Source organism: Microplitis mediator, chromosome 1 (assembly GCF_029852145.1).
Source record: "Microplitis mediator isolate UGA2020A chromosome 1, iyMicMedi2.1, whole genome shotgun sequence".
Classification (NCBI taxonomy): domain Eukaryota; kingdom Metazoa; phylum Arthropoda; class Insecta; order Hymenoptera; family Braconidae; genus Microplitis; species Microplitis mediator.
The window spans coordinates 9,570,885-9,590,270 of NC_079969.1; the positions used below are offsets into that span (position 1 = coordinate 9,570,885).

A 19,386-nucleotide genomic window follows, 5' to 3' on the forward strand; every position below is an offset into this window, starting at 1 on the left:
TAATTTTATAACTTTTAGTTTGAGGTACTGATTCAAAAAGTTCTAGGTATCGATTCAAAATTAAACATCGGCTATAGTTTCAATTTATCGACTGATAGTTCTGATAGTTTAGTTTATCAATTAATAGGTTCAATAAATCGATCTGTCGATTCGTTGTTCATTATATTGATTCATAATATAGTAAATTGAAAAAAAAAATAAAAAGTGATATCTCGAATTGAAATATTAAGAAAAAAAAGGTTTATGTTTGTATACTATTGATTGGGCGTAAACTTTGAAAGCCCGCGCTCTTAAATCGAATTTTATCGCTTCCAATAGATATAAACTTTACGTACCTATGTCTTTCAAGATTTAATATAAAATTGATCGTAACTTTTATGTGACGATTGCAACTTTCAAGTTCCCACATAAAAAAAATAAATTTTATTTTCTTTGTGGTTTGCGAGCTAAATTTTAATCTAAAATCAAATAATAATAGTTTGGAAATTCCGTTTAAATTTTTGGTTATAGAAAATCCACTGCATTGTGGGTGTGAATCACAAGAACTATGGGAATGGCTACGTGACCATCAAAAGTTAGTGGGTATTGACCATCGTAACAGCAATAACCGTGTCGGTATGCAATCTATCGACTCATCTGCCGCGTCGTCAACTTCGACCGGGTCTTTGCGTTGCGAGCAGCCGCCAGAATTGCGTGGTCTAGTGTTTCTTGACCTTGATCCACGTGCCTTTTGTTCATCGCCTCTTGTCATCAAGCTCGCTATTCAAGACATCCAGCCATTCTCCGTTCTAGTTTCCTGGCAAAGTCGCAATCACTCTGGTTTACATGGATACCAAGTTGCCTATCATACTTTGGACAATGTCAACGAGGTATTTATTTGTATCGCACAATATAATATTTTTTTTTTAATTCCCAAATAGCCATTTATTGTGCAAAATTAAGCTCGTACCTAAAATAAAAGCTCCAAACTCGCCAATGTTTCGAGTGCAAAACTTTTTTAACAAAAAAATCAATAGCATTTTCTTATCACTCGCTCAATTCCGCTTAAAATGAGTACCAACAAGAGTATATTATCTTCACTCGTTCCCAATCACTTCCTGTCCTAATTAAAAGTTTCTAATAAGGTCATAAGATATTTTTGGTAATTCATACATTACTATTAAATTTATCCACAATAACATTCTCTATCCTCTGATTTGTCAAATTTTTCCGAAAAGTTAAAAAAAAAAATTTTTTTTTTTTGCTATATGTGACTTTTTTTCCTCATCCAAATATATCGATGTGGGTATTCAAATAAGCGGAATTTCCCTTCCCACTTCAGCCAGAGCATTAATTTTTTCCAAAGAGTTGATCAAAAAAAAAAAAAAATACAGCATAATTACCACACATGAATATAAAAATAACTTTTTATTTTCTCCTTCAATAGATACGAGGTAAATTACTGGATCCAAAAGCTCGTTCTGTCCAATTATCGAAACTTCAGCCAAGTACCCAGTATCTAATATGCGTATTAGGCCTCGGAAATTGGATGACGCCACTACCAGAAGATTTAACATCCCTGCAGTGGAATACTACTGATGATTTACTAGACACTACCACAACATCTTTAGCCCACCCAGTAATGGTTAATTCTCCCATGACCCGTTGCACAGAAGTAAAAACACTGGATGCTCCTGATTCAATTTTAACCGGCGACACAACTTCCGAGCGTACAGGATTAACAAATATATTAACGCGTCGTTTGGGTTTAATTGTCGGTAGCTGTATGGGTTTCATTGTTTTTATTGTCCTGGTATCGATACTCGGTTACATGAAAATGAAAAAACAAAGAGCGGCTATGAAACGGGAACAGCCATTGGCGCCCAATCCACCGGAGTATATGTCATATCGTCATTTTTCACTCCAAAGCGGTGATAGGCTAGACAACAATAATCCATGCCCAAGTTTCATTACCAATATTGGCACTACAACGCTCAATACGTAGCATAAATTTAATATTATTAATGATAGTAATTATTCCGGTGTCGTACGTGACATCGAAATGATTACTATCAAAGATTGCAATAGTATTTTTCGATAACTGACTTTAATGGATTAATGTTATTGTCATTATTGTTATTATTATTATTATTATTTTGCTACTTAAATTATACCGTTCCATGAGAAAAATGTTAGGTAAGGAATCAATAAAATATTTTCGTGCCTGGTATTCTTCCTGGTGGATCCGAATTACAGTAAATTACTAAAAAATTATGGTAGGTATCATAAATTACAGTAGATACCGTTAAGTACGGTAATTTACGGTGTTCAGAAAAATTACAGTACCGTACTTTTATGGTATTGTTTCATAAAATAAAGGATTTCACTGTACAATCGGACCTTGCAACATTGTACCGTAAAATACCATAAGGTACACCGTAAGGTATTTAGCAATACTGTATACGGAGAGAAAAATATTGTCAGAATGACTATCCAATCCCATATAACTATCTTATTGCAATCTTGCCCAAGCCTGTCCACCAGTACACTAGTTGTCTACGTCTTTATATAACTATAGATTTTGCTGCAGACACTGGTACAAAGTTTTAAATTGCAAGTCTTGTGTAAAACTTTAAAAAAACTGTGTTATGTTGTACTTGAAGAATTGTGCAAAAATATAAGATATCTTGCTCAAGGTGCATTGGTACAGTGGCTTGAGCTAATCTTGCACCAGAAATTACTTGCAGACACTAACGCATATCTTGCGCCAGATTTGTTCGAGAAGTCTTAGATTACACTCTCTATCTCATTTCCTTCTCTGCCACTTTATCCCTTACGTTGGCTTACGATACAAGATCCCGGGGTGAAGTGACAGAGATAGATGTGAGATAGAGAGTGTAATCTAAGACTTCTTAAGCAAATCTGGCGCGAGACATGCGTTAGTGTCTGCAAGTAATTTCTGGTGCAAGACTTGCTTAAGATACGCGTAAGTAACTTTACTAACACATCTTGAGCAAGACATCTTCAATATTCTTTTGTACAATATCATGTACAAGTCTTACAACAATCTTGTCTTAAAATCTTGCATTAAAATCTTGTGATAAATTTATAGATTTATAAAGACATAGACACCTAGGGTCTTCCGCAAGATACTTTCATAAGAATAATACAAGGCTATTACAAGATTGTCTTATGTACGTCATCTTGGGCAAGTTCATGTTGTATCTATCAAAAGATTCTTGTGATCAATGCCTTGACCTGCTGGTCAAGGAAACTGCAACTTGCAACGTGCAATTTGTCATAAAAATTGTTGCATGGGATGCATCTTCAAATGACGTATCATCAAAATAACTCATCCCCTCTCTGCGTAAACCTCGTAACTACATTTTTTTCATAATTAAAATTATGAGTGAAAAACATTCTTTAGTACTGCTATTGCGTAAAAAAAAGCTTCAAATTTTAATAATTATAACAGAATGTTCGAAAGACTTTTGAATTTTAATATTACCGTTAACGCACGTGTAACAGAATAGATGTTTTGACCGGTTTCTGAAAAAATTATAATTTGGCAGTTACGAGATTTACCCAGAAATGGGACGAAATAACTTTTGTAAACATATGTAGTTTTATTGATACAGGTAACTGTTTTGCCAGCGTGAGGATCCGTGTAGCTAAATTGACTATACGACAGATCGTTCTTGGTTACCTAAATCATAGAGTTTTCGCAATAGGCATGTCAGAGATTTATATAACGCCTAAAATAAGGACACGATCGTCATTTTGACGATCCACTGTGAGGAAACTCTGTATGCTGAATTGGCTATACGGCGTATCATTAAGTAAAATGAGTATACAGCGTATAGCTAGAATAGTGATACGTATACTTATTCTGACAACATTTTTCTCTCCATGTACTTCGTTTTACAGTAAAACATCATATTTTGCTTTAAAATATGGTAATTTACCGTTAAGACGGTAGAATATGGTAAGTTACTGTAATTCGAATCCGCTGGGACTCGGTGTACGGAACTTAAACGAATACGCATACCGAGATATGAAATTGAAAAGAAACGAAAAGTTGAAAAGCAATAGGACGATATAGAAAAGAAAATTTTTGTTGTTTGGTTAAATCGAGACTCGTGAAACCGATCTCTTGGATGTCGAAAAAAAAATACATACTTAAAGTTTTTATATATGAACAAGTTGTATCATAAGACAGTAGAAAAATAAAGGTTTGAAGCTAAAGATCAATAGTTTTCGCTGGGAATTGCTCATTATTAGTCGGGTAATAATGAGAAGTCAGAGCTCGAAAAGTTAGAAATGGAAAAAACTCGTTTGTTAGGTTTTACATTTTGAGTTGTAACTTTGTTGGAAAATTATTGAGGTTAATTTTGGCAAAGTCTTTTTAATGAACCTCCTTTTCACGATTGAAGAAGCTGGTCATTAAAGTATGAAGATTTAACCTCAAAGTATAAGCTTTCAAGGTATGTAATCGAAATCTGTGAGAAATGTTATTCCAAGTAATGCTATGACCAAAAGGTATAAAAAATTAATAACTTAAAAATTAATTTATTTCATTTCATTTTATTTATTTTTTTTTTTTTGTTTAAAAAATTATAGCCGTTAAATATATAAATAGCAATGTATAGTAAAAAAAAATTCAAACAACGATGCGCTAAATTAAACGCAATCTTTGTATCTCTTGCATTGAAGACTGATTTTCTATTAACGCTCTTAATAATTAATTAAATTTGTTTACATTTTTTTTACAATTAAAATTTAATTAAATATATATATAGATTTATTGATAATGTTTAATGATAAATTATAATCGATGTAAATAATTTATTATATATATATAAGATAGAATACCACTTATATATATTAGGGTGTTTCAAAAAAAAAAAATTTTTTCTTATGGTCTTAAAAGTTGGTTTTAAGTACAAACAAAAAAAAGCTCCCAAAAGAGCCGCTCGAAATCTCAATCCCACTAAGAGCTCAACGATTATTCATTTTCCCATTTAAATTGCATGTAAAAAAATTTTTTTCGAAAATCAAAGGACTCATGTTTGTAGGAAATTAAATTCTCTACAAAAAAGTGTTCAAGTCTTTTTTTCGTAGTACTAACAGAAAAAAAAGTTATGAAGCTTTAAACTATATTATATAGTATAACTATGTTTTTATATTATATTAAGATAGTTTACTCGCAAACCGACTTTTCAAAAGAATTTCATGTCATTAAAATATGATATCAAGATAGATGCCCTGCATGTAATTTTAAAAAATCAGATTTTTTGATCGTTTGTAAGGCGAGATATTGACAATCAAAGTGAATACAGTTAACATGTAGTAGCTCGAACTAACCTAAAAAAAATCAAATTTTCACGTATATTTCAAATTATTTTGCTTAAGAATCTTCCAAAAACTAACAGATTATAGAAAAAAAAAATTTTTAATTTTAAAAAATTTTAGAATAATTTTACTACCGATAAGTAAAATAAAACAGTTATCAATAATCAAAGAAATCTGTCTCACAATTTCAAATGAGAAAAAGCGAGTAAGCGATATCAAGTAAAAGAGGAAGCAATAGCGAGTGAGAGAGTAAGCAATAGCACACACTATAGATCGCGAGTGAATTACCTTAAACAGTTTTTTAACATAAATTTAGGTTTTTTGGTTTGAGCTAATGCCATCTGTGAAATTTTTTTGGACACGCGAAAAAAACGTTCTGACTTTCAAAACAGAACCTTTCTTTAAATATAAAAAAACAGAAAGAAAAATGTTAATTCTTAAAAAAATTCTTTTTCTATCAAAATTCATACGGAAAATAAGTAAGATCAGAAATATTTTTAAAACAGGTGACTGATAACACATAATATATGGATTTATCGTATGTACATGTATATGCAACAAATTCCGGAAATTATCTTTAAAACTATGAATACGTTGAGTTTTTAAATTCACGATTGTTTCAAGCGTAATAACTTTTTTTCTGTTAGTTGCACAAAGAAACACTCAAATACTTTTTTGTAGAGAATTAAATTTTCTACGAGACCATGTACTTTGATATTCATAAAAAATGTATTTAACCCTTTTATTTATAAAAAACAAAAATAAAATTTTTTCACAGGTAATTCAAAGGAGAGAATTACTATTCGTTGAGCTCTTAGTAGGATTGAGATATCGAGCTGCTCTTCTGGGACGAATTTTTTAAAACCTAAGACTAAATTTGAAGACCATAAGACTTGAAAAAAAAAATAAAATGTTTTTATTGAAACACCTTAATATATATAAATATATATAATCGATTTGTAAATATGTTCGATTAAAAATATGAGCAAAAATTAAATAAGTCAATTGGTGACTATAATGAGCAATAATAATTAATTTTAAAAAAATTGATTATTGAAAAAAAAAATTAAATAACGATAATTGTTGAGTTTTTGTCAAGTGATTCCTGCCAGAAAATAATTCATAAATCCCTGTAGCTCAAGTCACACTGTATTTATCAGTAATTAATTAATTTTTATGTAACATTATTAATAGAAATTTATTAATTGTATATATACATAGATATACATATATATTATAGGAATATTAAAATAATTAAATGTAAATTACTAAATAAATAGAATTTTAATTAATGATTATTTTTTTATTGAAAATTTTATTCAACATAAATTAGAGGTAAGTAATAAATTCACTTCATATATATTGCACACCTCGGAGAGGTAGTGCTCTACTGTCACCAAATTTTTAAACTGAGTTTCGGTCAACTCCAATCATTATCATCATCATCATCATCATCATCATCATCACTATTTTATATAGCACTTGATTAAAAAAAAAAAAAAGCACCAATAGCAAAAAGAAACTCCATTGAATAATTGCGACATAGTAATAAGTTTTTTTATTTAGACTGTTATTAAAAAAAAGTTAATTGAAAAAAATTTTACTTGGACGTCAGTTGGTCTGTACGTATGTGAGCACGATATCTCTTGAAAGAGTTGATGAATCACTTTGATTTTTTTTCTTTAGCATCGGATTTTAATTCTTAGATACCCTTTCGAATATCACTATTTTAAACCGTCACGTTCATTAATAATTAAATAAAAACTCAAAACTGATGGTTTTAACTAATAACACATTCGCCATTTTTTCTCCACAAATAGATATATAGAGTTTTTAGTTCATCTGAATTCCACGCTTCGCAAGCGCTATTTCTTTTTTTTTTTTTTTTAAATAAGTTAACTATTATTTTTTTAGTAAGTAAAGACAAATCGCCGGTAACGTACCGTTAAAAAATATTTCGTGTCGATTAAACAGATACATTTTTTTTCAACTTATTTAAAAAAAATATTCGGATAAAAAATTAACAAAAGTAAAATGATTACATAGTCATAATATTACATGAGCGTTCGAGGTGTGCACTTTTGGATTTTCCAAATTTTTTTTAGTACCAAAAGTCGCCGCGACGCAGCGGAAAATATAAGTCATTCTCGTGGTCAGATTTTTAAAATAAAATATATATATTTATTTGCTCGAAATATAAATATAATTAAAATAAAATGAACTTTATTAAATACGTGGGTAATGACCTATAAAAATTATTAGGGTAGATAAGGTAAAATTTATATACTCTTGGGTTCACTTGGTTTAATTAATAACGTAATTTATATATTTAAGTACGTACGTACACTTAATAAAGAAATTTATTGGTATATTTAGTATTCTGTACTTATATTTTTTGAGATCACGAATATTTGTTTTGTACTAAATATTTATATGGTAAATAAAAGTTTTATTTATCTAATAACTTTTTTAATTTACCATTCAATTAAACTTTGTAAATATATGGCCCATTTTGCCCCAACATTGAAAATATGTCTCTTAAAAGTTAGAAAATTATGTCCCTTTTGAAATGAGTACCCACATTGCTATTTTTTTCCTCAAAATATATACTCATATACATATAAATATATAAATATAATTATGTGAATCATCAAAATAAATATAGCGTGTGGATACTCTGTTGAAAATGCATAAAATTTTCTTTCAATCTTTACACATTAAAATATTCTAGAAAAATTTTGCTGGCCCGTGTTACCCCATGTAAATTTTTATGGTCACTTATTAAAGTAGTAGAGTAAAAGCCTTTTTCAGTGAGTACCCACAAGAGCTATTAATTATTTCATAATTCATTCACATACTTCTATATATTTTTATACGTAAAAATATCAAATTTAGGAGATATTGGGTATGGTTCTCTCACGGGTTGGTTATCACAGCGATCATTTGTGGCGATTGGCATCGAAGAATCACGAGTTCATCACCTCCCTTTCGACGCCGATCGATGAACCGATTGCCACAAATGACTGCTGTGACAACCAACCCGCGAGATAACCATATCTGGTCTCCCCTACGTAGTCAAAACCACTGAAAATAAATACTTCTTGTTGGTACTCATTTTAAAGAGCGAAAAATTCTCTATAGATATTTTTGATTACTTCCAAAATAATGAAATTATTTTTTTAGCCAGTCTGTCACCCACCACCGATTTGTGAAACTTCATTCCAATAATTAAAACTCTACATAATTTAATCAGCAAACTTTAAATAATTTCTCTGTTTACTTTCTTCTTTAACATTCGGACAATTTAAAAAATTTAACGATGTAAATGCTGAATGTAAATAAATAATATATATTTATATTTATTTACCCTCATACTTATATTTACTAAAAAGCTCTTAAATTCAAAGTCAAACAACTCCCAACATTACGTAGACCTTATAAACTAATAGAACCTACCTCTGATATTTCGCTTTTCTATGCTCATAATTTACGTAATTACTCATGTTACCTTTCATTTTTTTTTTTTTTTTTTCTGTACTTTAAATAACTTTATTACTCTTAAACCCTGTAACGTACGATTCCTTAGTGGCATAAAAACTTCATAAAATCGTAATATATAGATTTATATGGGGCATTCTACGCCAAATCACCGAGGTCGTGGACCCAATCATTGTTAATTTAGTCAATTTTTTATTATGTTATAGTTCTTGTTGAAAAACACATCCATGATTTTTTTCGAATTTTTATATCGTTTTTTAAAAACTTTTGAATTTTTCAGAATTTCGGATAAAAAATATTTGGATACCCATAACTTTATGACTAACATAGATAATTATGTAAAGTCATATCATTTTTTTCAGCTCTAAATGTACATTCAACATTAAATATATAAAAATTTGATAATTCTTTATTTTTTTTTTTATTTTCAAAAATATAAGTGCGATTATCGAAATGTATTATACATTTTATTCCTTGAAATAAATCTCAAAAATAGTGAAATTGTAATAATAGCTTTTTCACAATGAAAAACTTGACGCATCAAAAGCAAAAATTTTCTTTTTTTTTTTATTAAAAAAAATAGGATGGGTCGGAATCGCAAGATCGGATCGGGCTCAAAAATTTCATCACAATATACACTATTTTTGAGTACACAAGTTTTTCATTGTGAAAAAGTTATTAATGCATATCGATACTGCCATTCCAATACGTCGTATCCCACATTTCGCAAATTTTTTAGGAGACGACAAAAACGTTTTACGGTCGCAAAATAAATTATTTGTATTATGTTCACATTGATATAACCTACAAATTAAAATGAAATTACACCGGTGTAGCAGGAGTCGTAATTCGGCAGTGTTAAAATATCAGTGTTAAATCGCTGTAAAAGCGGAGTAATATCGGTGCAAACTGCGTTCACTTGGAGTATTACTTTAAAGATTATAAAACACAAAAAATGTCAGTTCTTTATGGAAATTAATAAAAAATATCATTAATTAACAAGTAACAAAGTTCTTACTAAGTTTCAAATTTTTTCATCAATTGGTACCAGAGATATAAATTTTCAACGTTTAATTTATAAAAATGCATGTGTTTTTCCATTTAAAATTTCCGCTGTCTTGGGGGCCGGGTTAATATTAAAATTAAGAGCTATAACTTTGCAGCAATTTTTTTTTTAATTATTTGGAAAAGTTTAAGGGGGCGTAACGATTAAAATTCAAGTGATCTTCATAAGGACAACCCTAATATATACACATATGTAAAGAAAACTAGCATGTGTGTTCAATAGGAAACATCAATAATAGAACGTGAGAATAAAACGTATAGAGTAGAGGAGGGGGTGGGGGTAGAATAGAGCTTGAGGATATATAAGATGTACGATATGAGATATAAGATGTGAGATGTGAAATGTATGAAAGAAAAATTCAAGTAACCGTTTGAACCTAGATATAATACGAACTTTGTAAGATTTAGATTTTTGCTTAAACTCTGAAACGGATTTTAGAATCGGGGATTTAAGTCTTTGTATAAGTGGATTTTTTAGAGTGATGCATGATATTTTTATTGGGGATATTTTTGAGGTCAATGTTTAATGGTGGAGAAGGTAAAGGAGTTATTTATGGAGATTTGGGGAGCAGGGAAAACGGAGAAAGGGAGAGAGTAGGGAGTGAAGGGATTTCGAAATAAATAATACAGGGGGACTGAGAAGTTGATTTCCGGTTGTATGAGTACCCACATGGCTATATTTGGGTTAGTGTGTTTTGAAAATTTTTTTTGAAAATTTATGAAATTTGAATATTGGGCCGTAGGTACTCGTTGCAGAGGGCATTTTAAAATAATTACGATGAGGTGATTTTTTTTTTTTAATAATTGGAAAATCAATTTTGTGAAATTTAGAAAATTTGAATTTTTGATTTTTTGAGATAAATGATAAGTGGGATGAGAGAAAATAAAATTTCCTGTGCGATGAGTACTTTGAGTTTAAAATAAATATTTCTATAGGAAATATATTTGCGTACTGGCTGTCATATGTAAAAATATTTGAAATAATATTTCAGTGGCGATAAATGAGATTGAAACGGAGGAAATCAATTTACGAACAGTCAATTGTCCTTCCGGTCAGACGTACGGATGTGTGGGGATGACGCCGGGTGCGGCTTCACGCCTCGCAAATCGTCTGTCCAACTCAATTTCCGGTTTCGCACATCCCCCGTCAGCCGACTCGTTACTTTTTAATTTATAATTGAGCTCGAAGAATTCCCAATTCCAGCAACTCAACTATTTCAGTCATAATATTAATAACAATAATGGCATTATTAAAAAAAAAAATTCAATTATTTGAAATTTCAATTACTAACATATATTTACATATACACTAATGAACACATTAATAACGTGTCAACAGATGGCGCCAACTAATATTTAATCTCACATTCAAATAAATCGAAATTAACTACCATCAAATATTATACATCGAAATTTCAATTTCAGTCTCCTGACATGTATAAATATATATGTATGTATTAGGGTGCTCCGTTTGAAACGAAGATTTTTTTTTTTTCGTTCCCCATCGAAAATCTTGTTCTACATGTAAAAATAAAAATTCAGTAAAATTTTGAGCTCTTAATAACAAATTTAAGAACTGGAACAACGTCGTTGAAGTTTTCCCATGCTAAAAGCATGTAAATTTTGATTCTTTTCTTTTTATTGAATAAAACTCAGCCCCATATTCACGTATCTTATCGGTTCAAAGTTTTCTTGGAAGAGAATTGTATGCTCTCTGAAAAAGCCTGTATGTGCTTAGCAGTACCTTCAACTACAGCCCTCATGGAAGCCTTGAAAGTCTAATTTCCTACGAAATTAGTGGTTTTTTGTTGTTAACTTGTAAACGGTTGACTTTTGGGAAAAAAAGTACATGATATTTTTTGTAGGAAATTCAGTCTTCTACAAAAAAGTTCTCATAAGTCAAATCTCTAAAATCAATATTTAAAAAGATATATGAACTTTAACTAAGTAAAATTCGAAATTTTAGCTAAATGTCAATGTTCAATACTATACAATATATTCAGTTATTAACTTACGGTAAGTATCAATTAATATATATTTATATAAAATATAAAATGCCCGTAATTATTCATCGAAATTGTTCTTAAGTACTAACCTCATTTGTAATTCTTTTGAAATATTGAATGATTAAAACACAGGATTGAAGAATCTCGTTCGAATTTTCGATGTCCTCGGGACCTAACAGATGGATTATGTTAAAAAAAACATGGTTTATGTAATGGTTTTGAATTATAAAACCGTTAATCTTGACATTTAGCTAAAATTTCGAATTTTACTTAGTTAAAGTTCACATATCTTTTCAAATATTGATTTCAGAGATTTGACTTTGAAGAACTTTTTTGTAGAAGACTAAATTTCCTACAAAAAATGTCATGTACTTTTTTTCCCAAAAGTCAACCGTTTACAAGTTAACAACAAAAAACCACTAATTTCGTAGGAAATTAGACTTTCAAGGCTTCCACGAGGGCTGTAGTTGGAGGTACTGCTAAGCACATACAGGCTTTTTCAAAGAGCATTCAATTCTCTTCCAAGAAAACTTTGAACCGATAAGATACGTGAATATGGGGCTGAGTTTTATTCGATAAAATGAAAAAAATCAAAATTTACATGCTTTTAGCATGGGAAAACTTCAACGACGTTGTTCCAGTTCTTAAAATTTTTATTAAGAGCTCGAAATTTCACTGAATTTTTATTTTTACATGTAGAACAAGATTTTCGATGGGGAACGAAAAAAAAAAAATCTTCGTTTCAAACGGAGCACCCTAGTATGTATACATAAATCAATAATACTCTAATACAAATCTATATAAAAATGAACTTGAATATATTTTGTGAAATCTTATTAGAACAACATGAAATTAATCGATAAAAAAAATAAATATAAAAATACCATGGCCGGGATTCGAATCGTGGACTTAAAATTCAAGGCAGTAAAATAGACATTTGATGTTCGTTGTTTATTGAAAAGTATATTTACTTTTTTTTTTTCCAATGCTTGTATTGTCCGCTGATGGTTATGATGATGATACACTCAAATAATATTGCTGACAGACAACAATACCGCGTGTTTAAGTTAATTTAATTAAAGTACTTTGATATAAACATATATGACTCGAACAAATACATAGATTTAATTAATAATCCAAAAGCAAGCAGACTAGTTTACAATGCGATTGAATTTTAAAGTTACGTTTATGGGAATGGGAGTACTTTCGCCGGATGTTTGTGTACATACAATAGTCTGCCGTCTGCTGGTAACATGCTACTATACTACTATATTACTATACTAGTATAATAGTCTATATAGTGAAAGCCCATGAATGTATGATGAGTGAAAGAGAACGAGAATTAGGGGATCGTTTGTAGTATAGTTTAAATTCAATTTGTAAATAATTATCTTTTAACAAAAGTGCGTGCGACGTTGGAGGAGAATATATATATATATATATATATAGATATTGTCAAATCGATAGAAATGTTCCCGTTATTCAACAAATATTTTTTAGCGAAAGTAAATAACATCAATCTGTAATTATTTCTTGAATAAGAACGTGAATTTTTTTCAATCATTTGATGATCAGATAACAAAATTTAAGTAAAAAAATCTAAAATTTTTATTTTTGCAATCAATTAAAATCAGAACACGGTTTTTTCAAAAAAATTGATGTTTAAATGCAAATAACTAAAAAGCGTATCGGAATTTCGAACGATTTTTCAAAGATAATTTGTAGGAAATGGAATGGTCTACAAAAAAGGTCCTGTGACATTTTGTTACAAGTCTAATAGTTTCACCAAAAAAGACTAAATATATATTCAAATTCTGAGTAGTTTAAATTTTAACTTGAAAAAACTTATGAACGAGACTTATCAAAAAATGATAAGGACCTTTTTTGTGAAGCGTTGAATTTCCTACAAAAATTAGTATTAGTCTGATCGATTTATCAATCTGTTAACGAGTTAGAAAAACTCAAAGCTTGCTTTCTAAACTTGAAATAGTTAAATTTTCACTGTTTTTCCCAGTGATCAACTATAATTCACTGGAAAAAAAGTGAATTTTATGTATAAATAGTGAAAATTTTACTTTTCACAGTAGATTTAAAACATTACTTTTTAAAATCACTGGATAAATGAGTGTATATACACTAATTTCAAGTGGTCGATTTTTAGCTGTGGCAAATAGTGAATATACACTGTGAATTAGTGATAATTCACTATTTTAGGTTTAGAGAGTGACAAAAAATTTTCCTGAACGGAAAAAACGAATTTCGTCCTGACAACAAAAGACGGGATAACGAAAGAATTTGTTATAATGACAAACATGATTAGCTTACGGTAACAAATCAATTCGTTATACCCTCTAAAAATGAATTAGTGAAATTCACTGCTAATCAGTGGATAGTCACTATTTCTACAGCTATAAGTATACTACTAATGCAACCAGTTACACTTATAGCTGGTTCCCAGTTAATATTCACTAATTCAAAGTGAATTTTACTGATTCATTTTTAGAGAGTAGTAAAAAATGAATTTGTGTCGTAATTAAGAAGTCGATTTGTTACTGGCAGGGAGCGCGACGAAAACGACATCTGATGGTTACAAAAAATCATGCTCGAGAATTATAAAAGATACATAAAATCAGTGTGAAAAATAAAAATTTGTTATAAAATCAAAATACAAAAATTTATAACGATATAAATAAAAAAGTGCAATTGTATTTTTGATGGAGAAAATTAAATTGAATATATTTCGATAAAGAAACTGAGGATAAAAAATTTTAATAAATAATAAATACTATTATTTTAGAATAGAATAAGGTTAACCGATAAAATCAAAACAAATAATACATGACAACTACAATAATAAAAGTTTAAAAAATAGTAGAATAGTAAATTGCGTTTTTTAACAAAATTCTAGTAAATAATTTTATTTTAATTCATGATAATTTGCTTATCCCTAACGGACCCAAATTACGGTAAACCCACCGTAAATTACGGTAATCCACCGTAAAATACCGATTTACCGTAAATTACGGTGGATTTACCGTAATTTACGGTGGTTTTAGCGTAATTTACGGTGGTTTTACCGTAATTTAAGGTGGATTTACCGTAAAATATAGAAATACGGTAATCCACCGTAAATTACAGTAATTCGGTAATCCACCCGAATTTTTTACGGTAGATTTATCGTATTCGACGGTAAATTTACGGTATACCTGCCGTAATTTACGGTAATCCACCGTAAAGTACCGATTTACCGTAAATTACGGTGGATTTACCGTAATTTACGGTGGTTTTACCGTAATTTACGGTGGGTTTACCGTAATTTACGGTAAATCTACTCGAATTTTACGGTATTCTACGGTATATTTACGGTAAATCAGGTCTGCTAGGGTATGAATCGTAACTAAGAAAGTATTAACTTATACGGTTTTTTTAATAAATTATTTTTAGGCAATCATAAAAATCATTATCCAAACCGTATTTGAATCAGTAAATTATAAAATATTTTTTTAACTTTAAACGATGATCAGAGGCAAACATTAATGACACAATAACTATTATAGACTATTTTTAAACTTAATATTCACATGTTTATTTTCCACAAGAGCATGATTCAACGATATTGTGCCCACATGGAGCGCTGCGATCGATTCAGTTGTCCCCACCACATACTAGACTCCTTGCCAATAAGAACACATGATCATGACATCGATGTTTATTATAATAATATTGTCGTATTTTAAAGCCGGCATTTGCTACCGTAAGTAATCTTTTAGCTTTTAATTACAAAAGTTTTCGTTAATGCTACGAATTAATTCTGTTACTTTAACAAATCAGTTTTTGTTTTGGAACACAACAGTTTTATTACAGTTACAAACCATTGCTTGACCCAACGAAGAATTTGCTAGCATTACAAAAACATTGTAATCCCAACGAATGCTTCGTTATCAGTACATTAAGGCAGAATTTTGTTACCGTAAGTTATCTTATCTTGTGGTCACAAAAAATTTTTTTCCATGTGTGTTATTTAAATGGGAAATCGAATTTTTCAATGAGCAAGAACTGTAATCGAGGTAAGACTTTTTTTCTTGCGCGAAAATTTTTTGTTCTGGTGAACTATGATTTTTTTCACAAGCACTTAAAAAAAAAGAAATGTTGCTCTGAAATGACGCACCCTGATATTTATTTGTATATGTATACACATACATACAAAAACCAATTTCAAATTTTTTGTTTTTTCAAGTGTTTGATTTCTGAACTATTTTATCGATGAGAAAAAAAAACTAACTTGGGGATAAAATATTTTTACCAAAAGAAGTGTCTCATTTTTCTCTGGGTTCTCTATACAAGCATCATTATTATTATATGTAATTATAAAATTCAATAATAATTAATTAAACAATTTTTTTTTGTTGAAGTTTATAAATTTATTTTTCCTTTCAAACTTAGGTAATTTTTTTTCATCGTTCAATCCTGTTAAATTTTATCTCTGACCCGACCTTAACTTGACTTATCTTTTACTTTTAAAATAGTGAGCACTAGAGAAATAAAAAAAAAAAAAACTTAAAGTATATGGGAATCTTGTGTAAAAGACGTTCGAATAAAAGAGCGACGAGAATATCGATCAACTAATAGATTATTCATTTTAATTTACATTAGCTAAAACTTTTACTCCACTTTGCTTAAGTATAAAGAAAAAAGATACATTTTTTTTATTATTATATTTTCAAGTGCTTGATTTTTATTAATTAGCAATCGATGAATTTGTTGGATAATTAAAATTCAGGATCTCGTCCGGAAATTGATTGGACGATATTTCTGTATCCTGAGAGCATAGCGTCGGTCGGATTGTGTAAATCGAGACACGGCTTGAAGGTCGATGACGAAAAGCAATTTTGGCTAGAAGAGATAATTTTTAATTTTTAAAAACTTTGTTCTGATATATTTTTTTGTATATGGTTCAAAATTCCCTCTCGAATGTGTACCCACAACCGTATATTAAAAAACCAAAAAAATCTTCATATTTATTTGAATAAGAAATATATGAAATTTTTATTTTTTGAACATAATGATGTGGGTAATCAAACGAGCAGAAATTTACCGACCTTCACTGAAAATTTAACCATTTTTATGAAAAAAAAATCTAGAGTCACAAATTATGAATAAATAAAATTATCACTTTTTAAAATAATTATTCTTTATACTTACCGACAATCGTCAGTGATTTGATATTTATTATAATAAGACCCGCACTCTGAACAAATCAATTCGAGTCTTAAAAAGTTACTTTCTGAAAATTCTCCATTACACTCTAATTCCTCCCAATTTGCATAATAACGCTGGTGGTACTTCAACGTCATTACCGCCTCGGCTTCGAAAAATCCCCATGCACTTCCGAGAGTAAATAACAATGCTCCGTAAGCAATCGAATAAGCCTTCATTATTAAAACAAAAATTTTCTGGTAATCGACGTACACTTGAAACTATAGTGATTGTATTTTCCAAACAATATATCATATAACAATAAATATGAATAGAATTATCTACTGTAAGTAACGACTGTTGTGACTCAATACCACAGGTTGTTAATTTTTTATTATTAAATTATCTGTGATAAAATTTTTTTATCTCACGACTTACTTAATGTCCATGGTAACCAAAAATGTTTGGGTTCGTAATTAATTGGTCATTGACCTTCTGATGAATATATATATATTTAATAACTTTTAATTTTTTTAATCTTTTTTCGCTTGCTTAACTTAAAAATGATAAGTATACTTATATACACATATATATATATATATATATATATGTAGAAAAACCGAAGAAAATATTTATTTTTTTTTTATTTGTAAGGAAATTTTTTTTATTGCATCAGTGATAAGTATATATAATATATATATATACATAGGGGAGAGGACGGGAAACTAGTAGGACGCAAAGCAGGGGGCGGGGGACAAAACTGGTTACCCCTAAAATTTTATAAACAAATTTTTTTTTAAATCTTTTTTTAAACAATTCAAAATCATTTTTGTAAATGTAATTGAGCATTATTTAGAATTTTTTTTTACCATTTTCGAAAAATTTTATATTTTGCTTCTGTAAAAGAATAGTATGGAATCAATTTAATTTTTTTTCTTATTAATGTACAATAACAGAACTCCAAGTTTCAAATTACTTCAGATGTATTTCAATAATCAACTTGAGAATATTTACAATTTTTTAAATTTAATTATTTTTTAATCTATTACTTTAAGTAATATATAATTGCTTTTTTAAAAATATCTTCTTTGGAATCAATACTAACTTAAATCTTTCACTTTCAAGTTAATAATAAATGTGATTAACAAATAAAAAATCAATAGCTTAAAGTAAGTAGTTAACCTTTTTTTAAAATCAAAAGTGTCAGTCAAAAAATGGTAATGACTTTTATTTTATGATAGAAACTACTACAAAGTTGTTTTTCTTCCTTTAAATATCATAAAAAAACAAAAAGATTTGACGCATTTGAGTCCTCGAAATTTAGGATTTCCTTGAATTCCTCATTCCCCCCCTCTTTCCTATGTACATTAGGGTGGCCCAAAAAAACCGACTATTTTTTTTTTTTCGAGTCTCTAATGAAAATTTGTTGGTTTAAGATGTTTTAAGACGCCTCTCCAAAAATCAGCTCGATAAAAAATTTTCAAGAGGTCGCTCACGAATTTTGAAAATATCAAAAATGATCGAAATTCGGATTTTTTTGTTCTAAATTTCTTCTTTCTCGTGGCAGCTATAGTTTATATTTATGAAATCATGACTACCCTGAAAATTTCAGCTCAAAATTAAAATATTTAAACGTCGCTCAAGAATTTTTAATGTTTCCGAGTACTGTCTCTTGGACGTTTTCGAGCGACCCTTGAATGTCAATAATAAACCTTCTCAATTTTTTTACCATCAATTTGTATCATAATGAATAAAAGTACAACCCGAGAAATAGAAATAATAAGTTATTTATATACTTTCTTATTTTTTAATTCAATTTTCCGGTTTTTTTGCTGATTCAAAACTTACCCAACTTTATTGTTTAAGACTGTCCTGTATATTTTCGGTTATGCAAAAGTTATATTTCAGTGAAATGACAGTAATTGAGTTATAAAAAAATACAAAAACTAACTCAAAGTATTAGTTACATATTATCAGTTAATATTCAAAATTCTTGAGCGCCGTTTAAATATTTAAATATTGGGCTGAAATTTTCAACACAGTCACAATTATACAGATATAAAATATTGCTGCCACGGGGAAGAAAAAATTCAGAAACAAAAAAACCGAATTTCGATCATTTTTGATATTTTCAAAATTCGTGAGCGACCTCTTGAAAATTTTTTATTGAGCTGATTTTTGGAGAGGCTTCTTAAAACATCTTAAACTAACAAATTTTCATTAGAGACTCGAAAAAAAAAAAAAATAGTCAGTTTTTTTGGGCCACCCTAATGTACATATGTACATATAT

The 19,386-nt window shown here is 29.2% G+C and overlaps 2 protein-coding genes and 1 long non-coding RNA gene across 4 annotated transcripts in view; 2 read left to right on the forward strand and 1 right to left on the reverse strand.

Annotated features, from left to right (window-relative positions):
* Positions 1-6,592, forward strand: part of LOC130670747 (protein artichoke-like) — a 53,260-nt gene extending 46,668 nt beyond the window's left edge. For both annotated transcript variants that reach the window (XM_057474264.1, XM_057474352.1), the window contains exons 5-6: positions 511-869; positions 1,427-6,592. In XM_057474264.1, the coding sequence (XP_057330247.1) occupies positions 511-869; positions 1,427-1,984 (917 nt within the window). In that variant the 3' untranslated portion in view covers positions 1,985-6,592. The remainder of the gene's footprint in view (positions 1-510; positions 870-1,426) is intronic.
* LOC130671197 (uncharacterized) overlaps positions 1-19,386 on the forward strand; it is a 190,654-nt gene that overhangs the window by 102,345 nt on the left and 68,923 nt on the right. The gene's annotated exons all lie outside the window — the stretch shown is intronic.
* LOC130671062 (molt-inhibiting hormone-like) lies at positions 16,513-17,596 on the reverse strand. The gene is made up of 2 exons (XM_057474785.1): positions 17,103-17,596; positions 16,513-16,793 (listed from the first exon to the last, which is right to left on the reverse strand). The coding sequence occupies exons 1-2, from the start codon at positions 17,333-17,335 to the stop codon at positions 16,670-16,672; spliced, it is 357 nt and encodes a 118-aa protein (XP_057330768.1). The 5' UTR covers positions 17,336-17,596; the 3' UTR covers positions 16,513-16,669.

Excerpts from the sequence above, each read along its gene's own strand:
- LOC130671062 (XM_057474785.1), bottom strand. The coding sequence starts at position 17,335 with ATGAAGGCTTATTCGATTGCTTACGGAGCATTGTTATTTACTCTCGGA. Across the intron at positions 16,794-17,102 it reads CAAATCACTGACGATTGTCG|CCAAAATTGCTTTTCGTCAT; the intron begins GTAAGTATAAAG and ends TATCTCTTCTAG.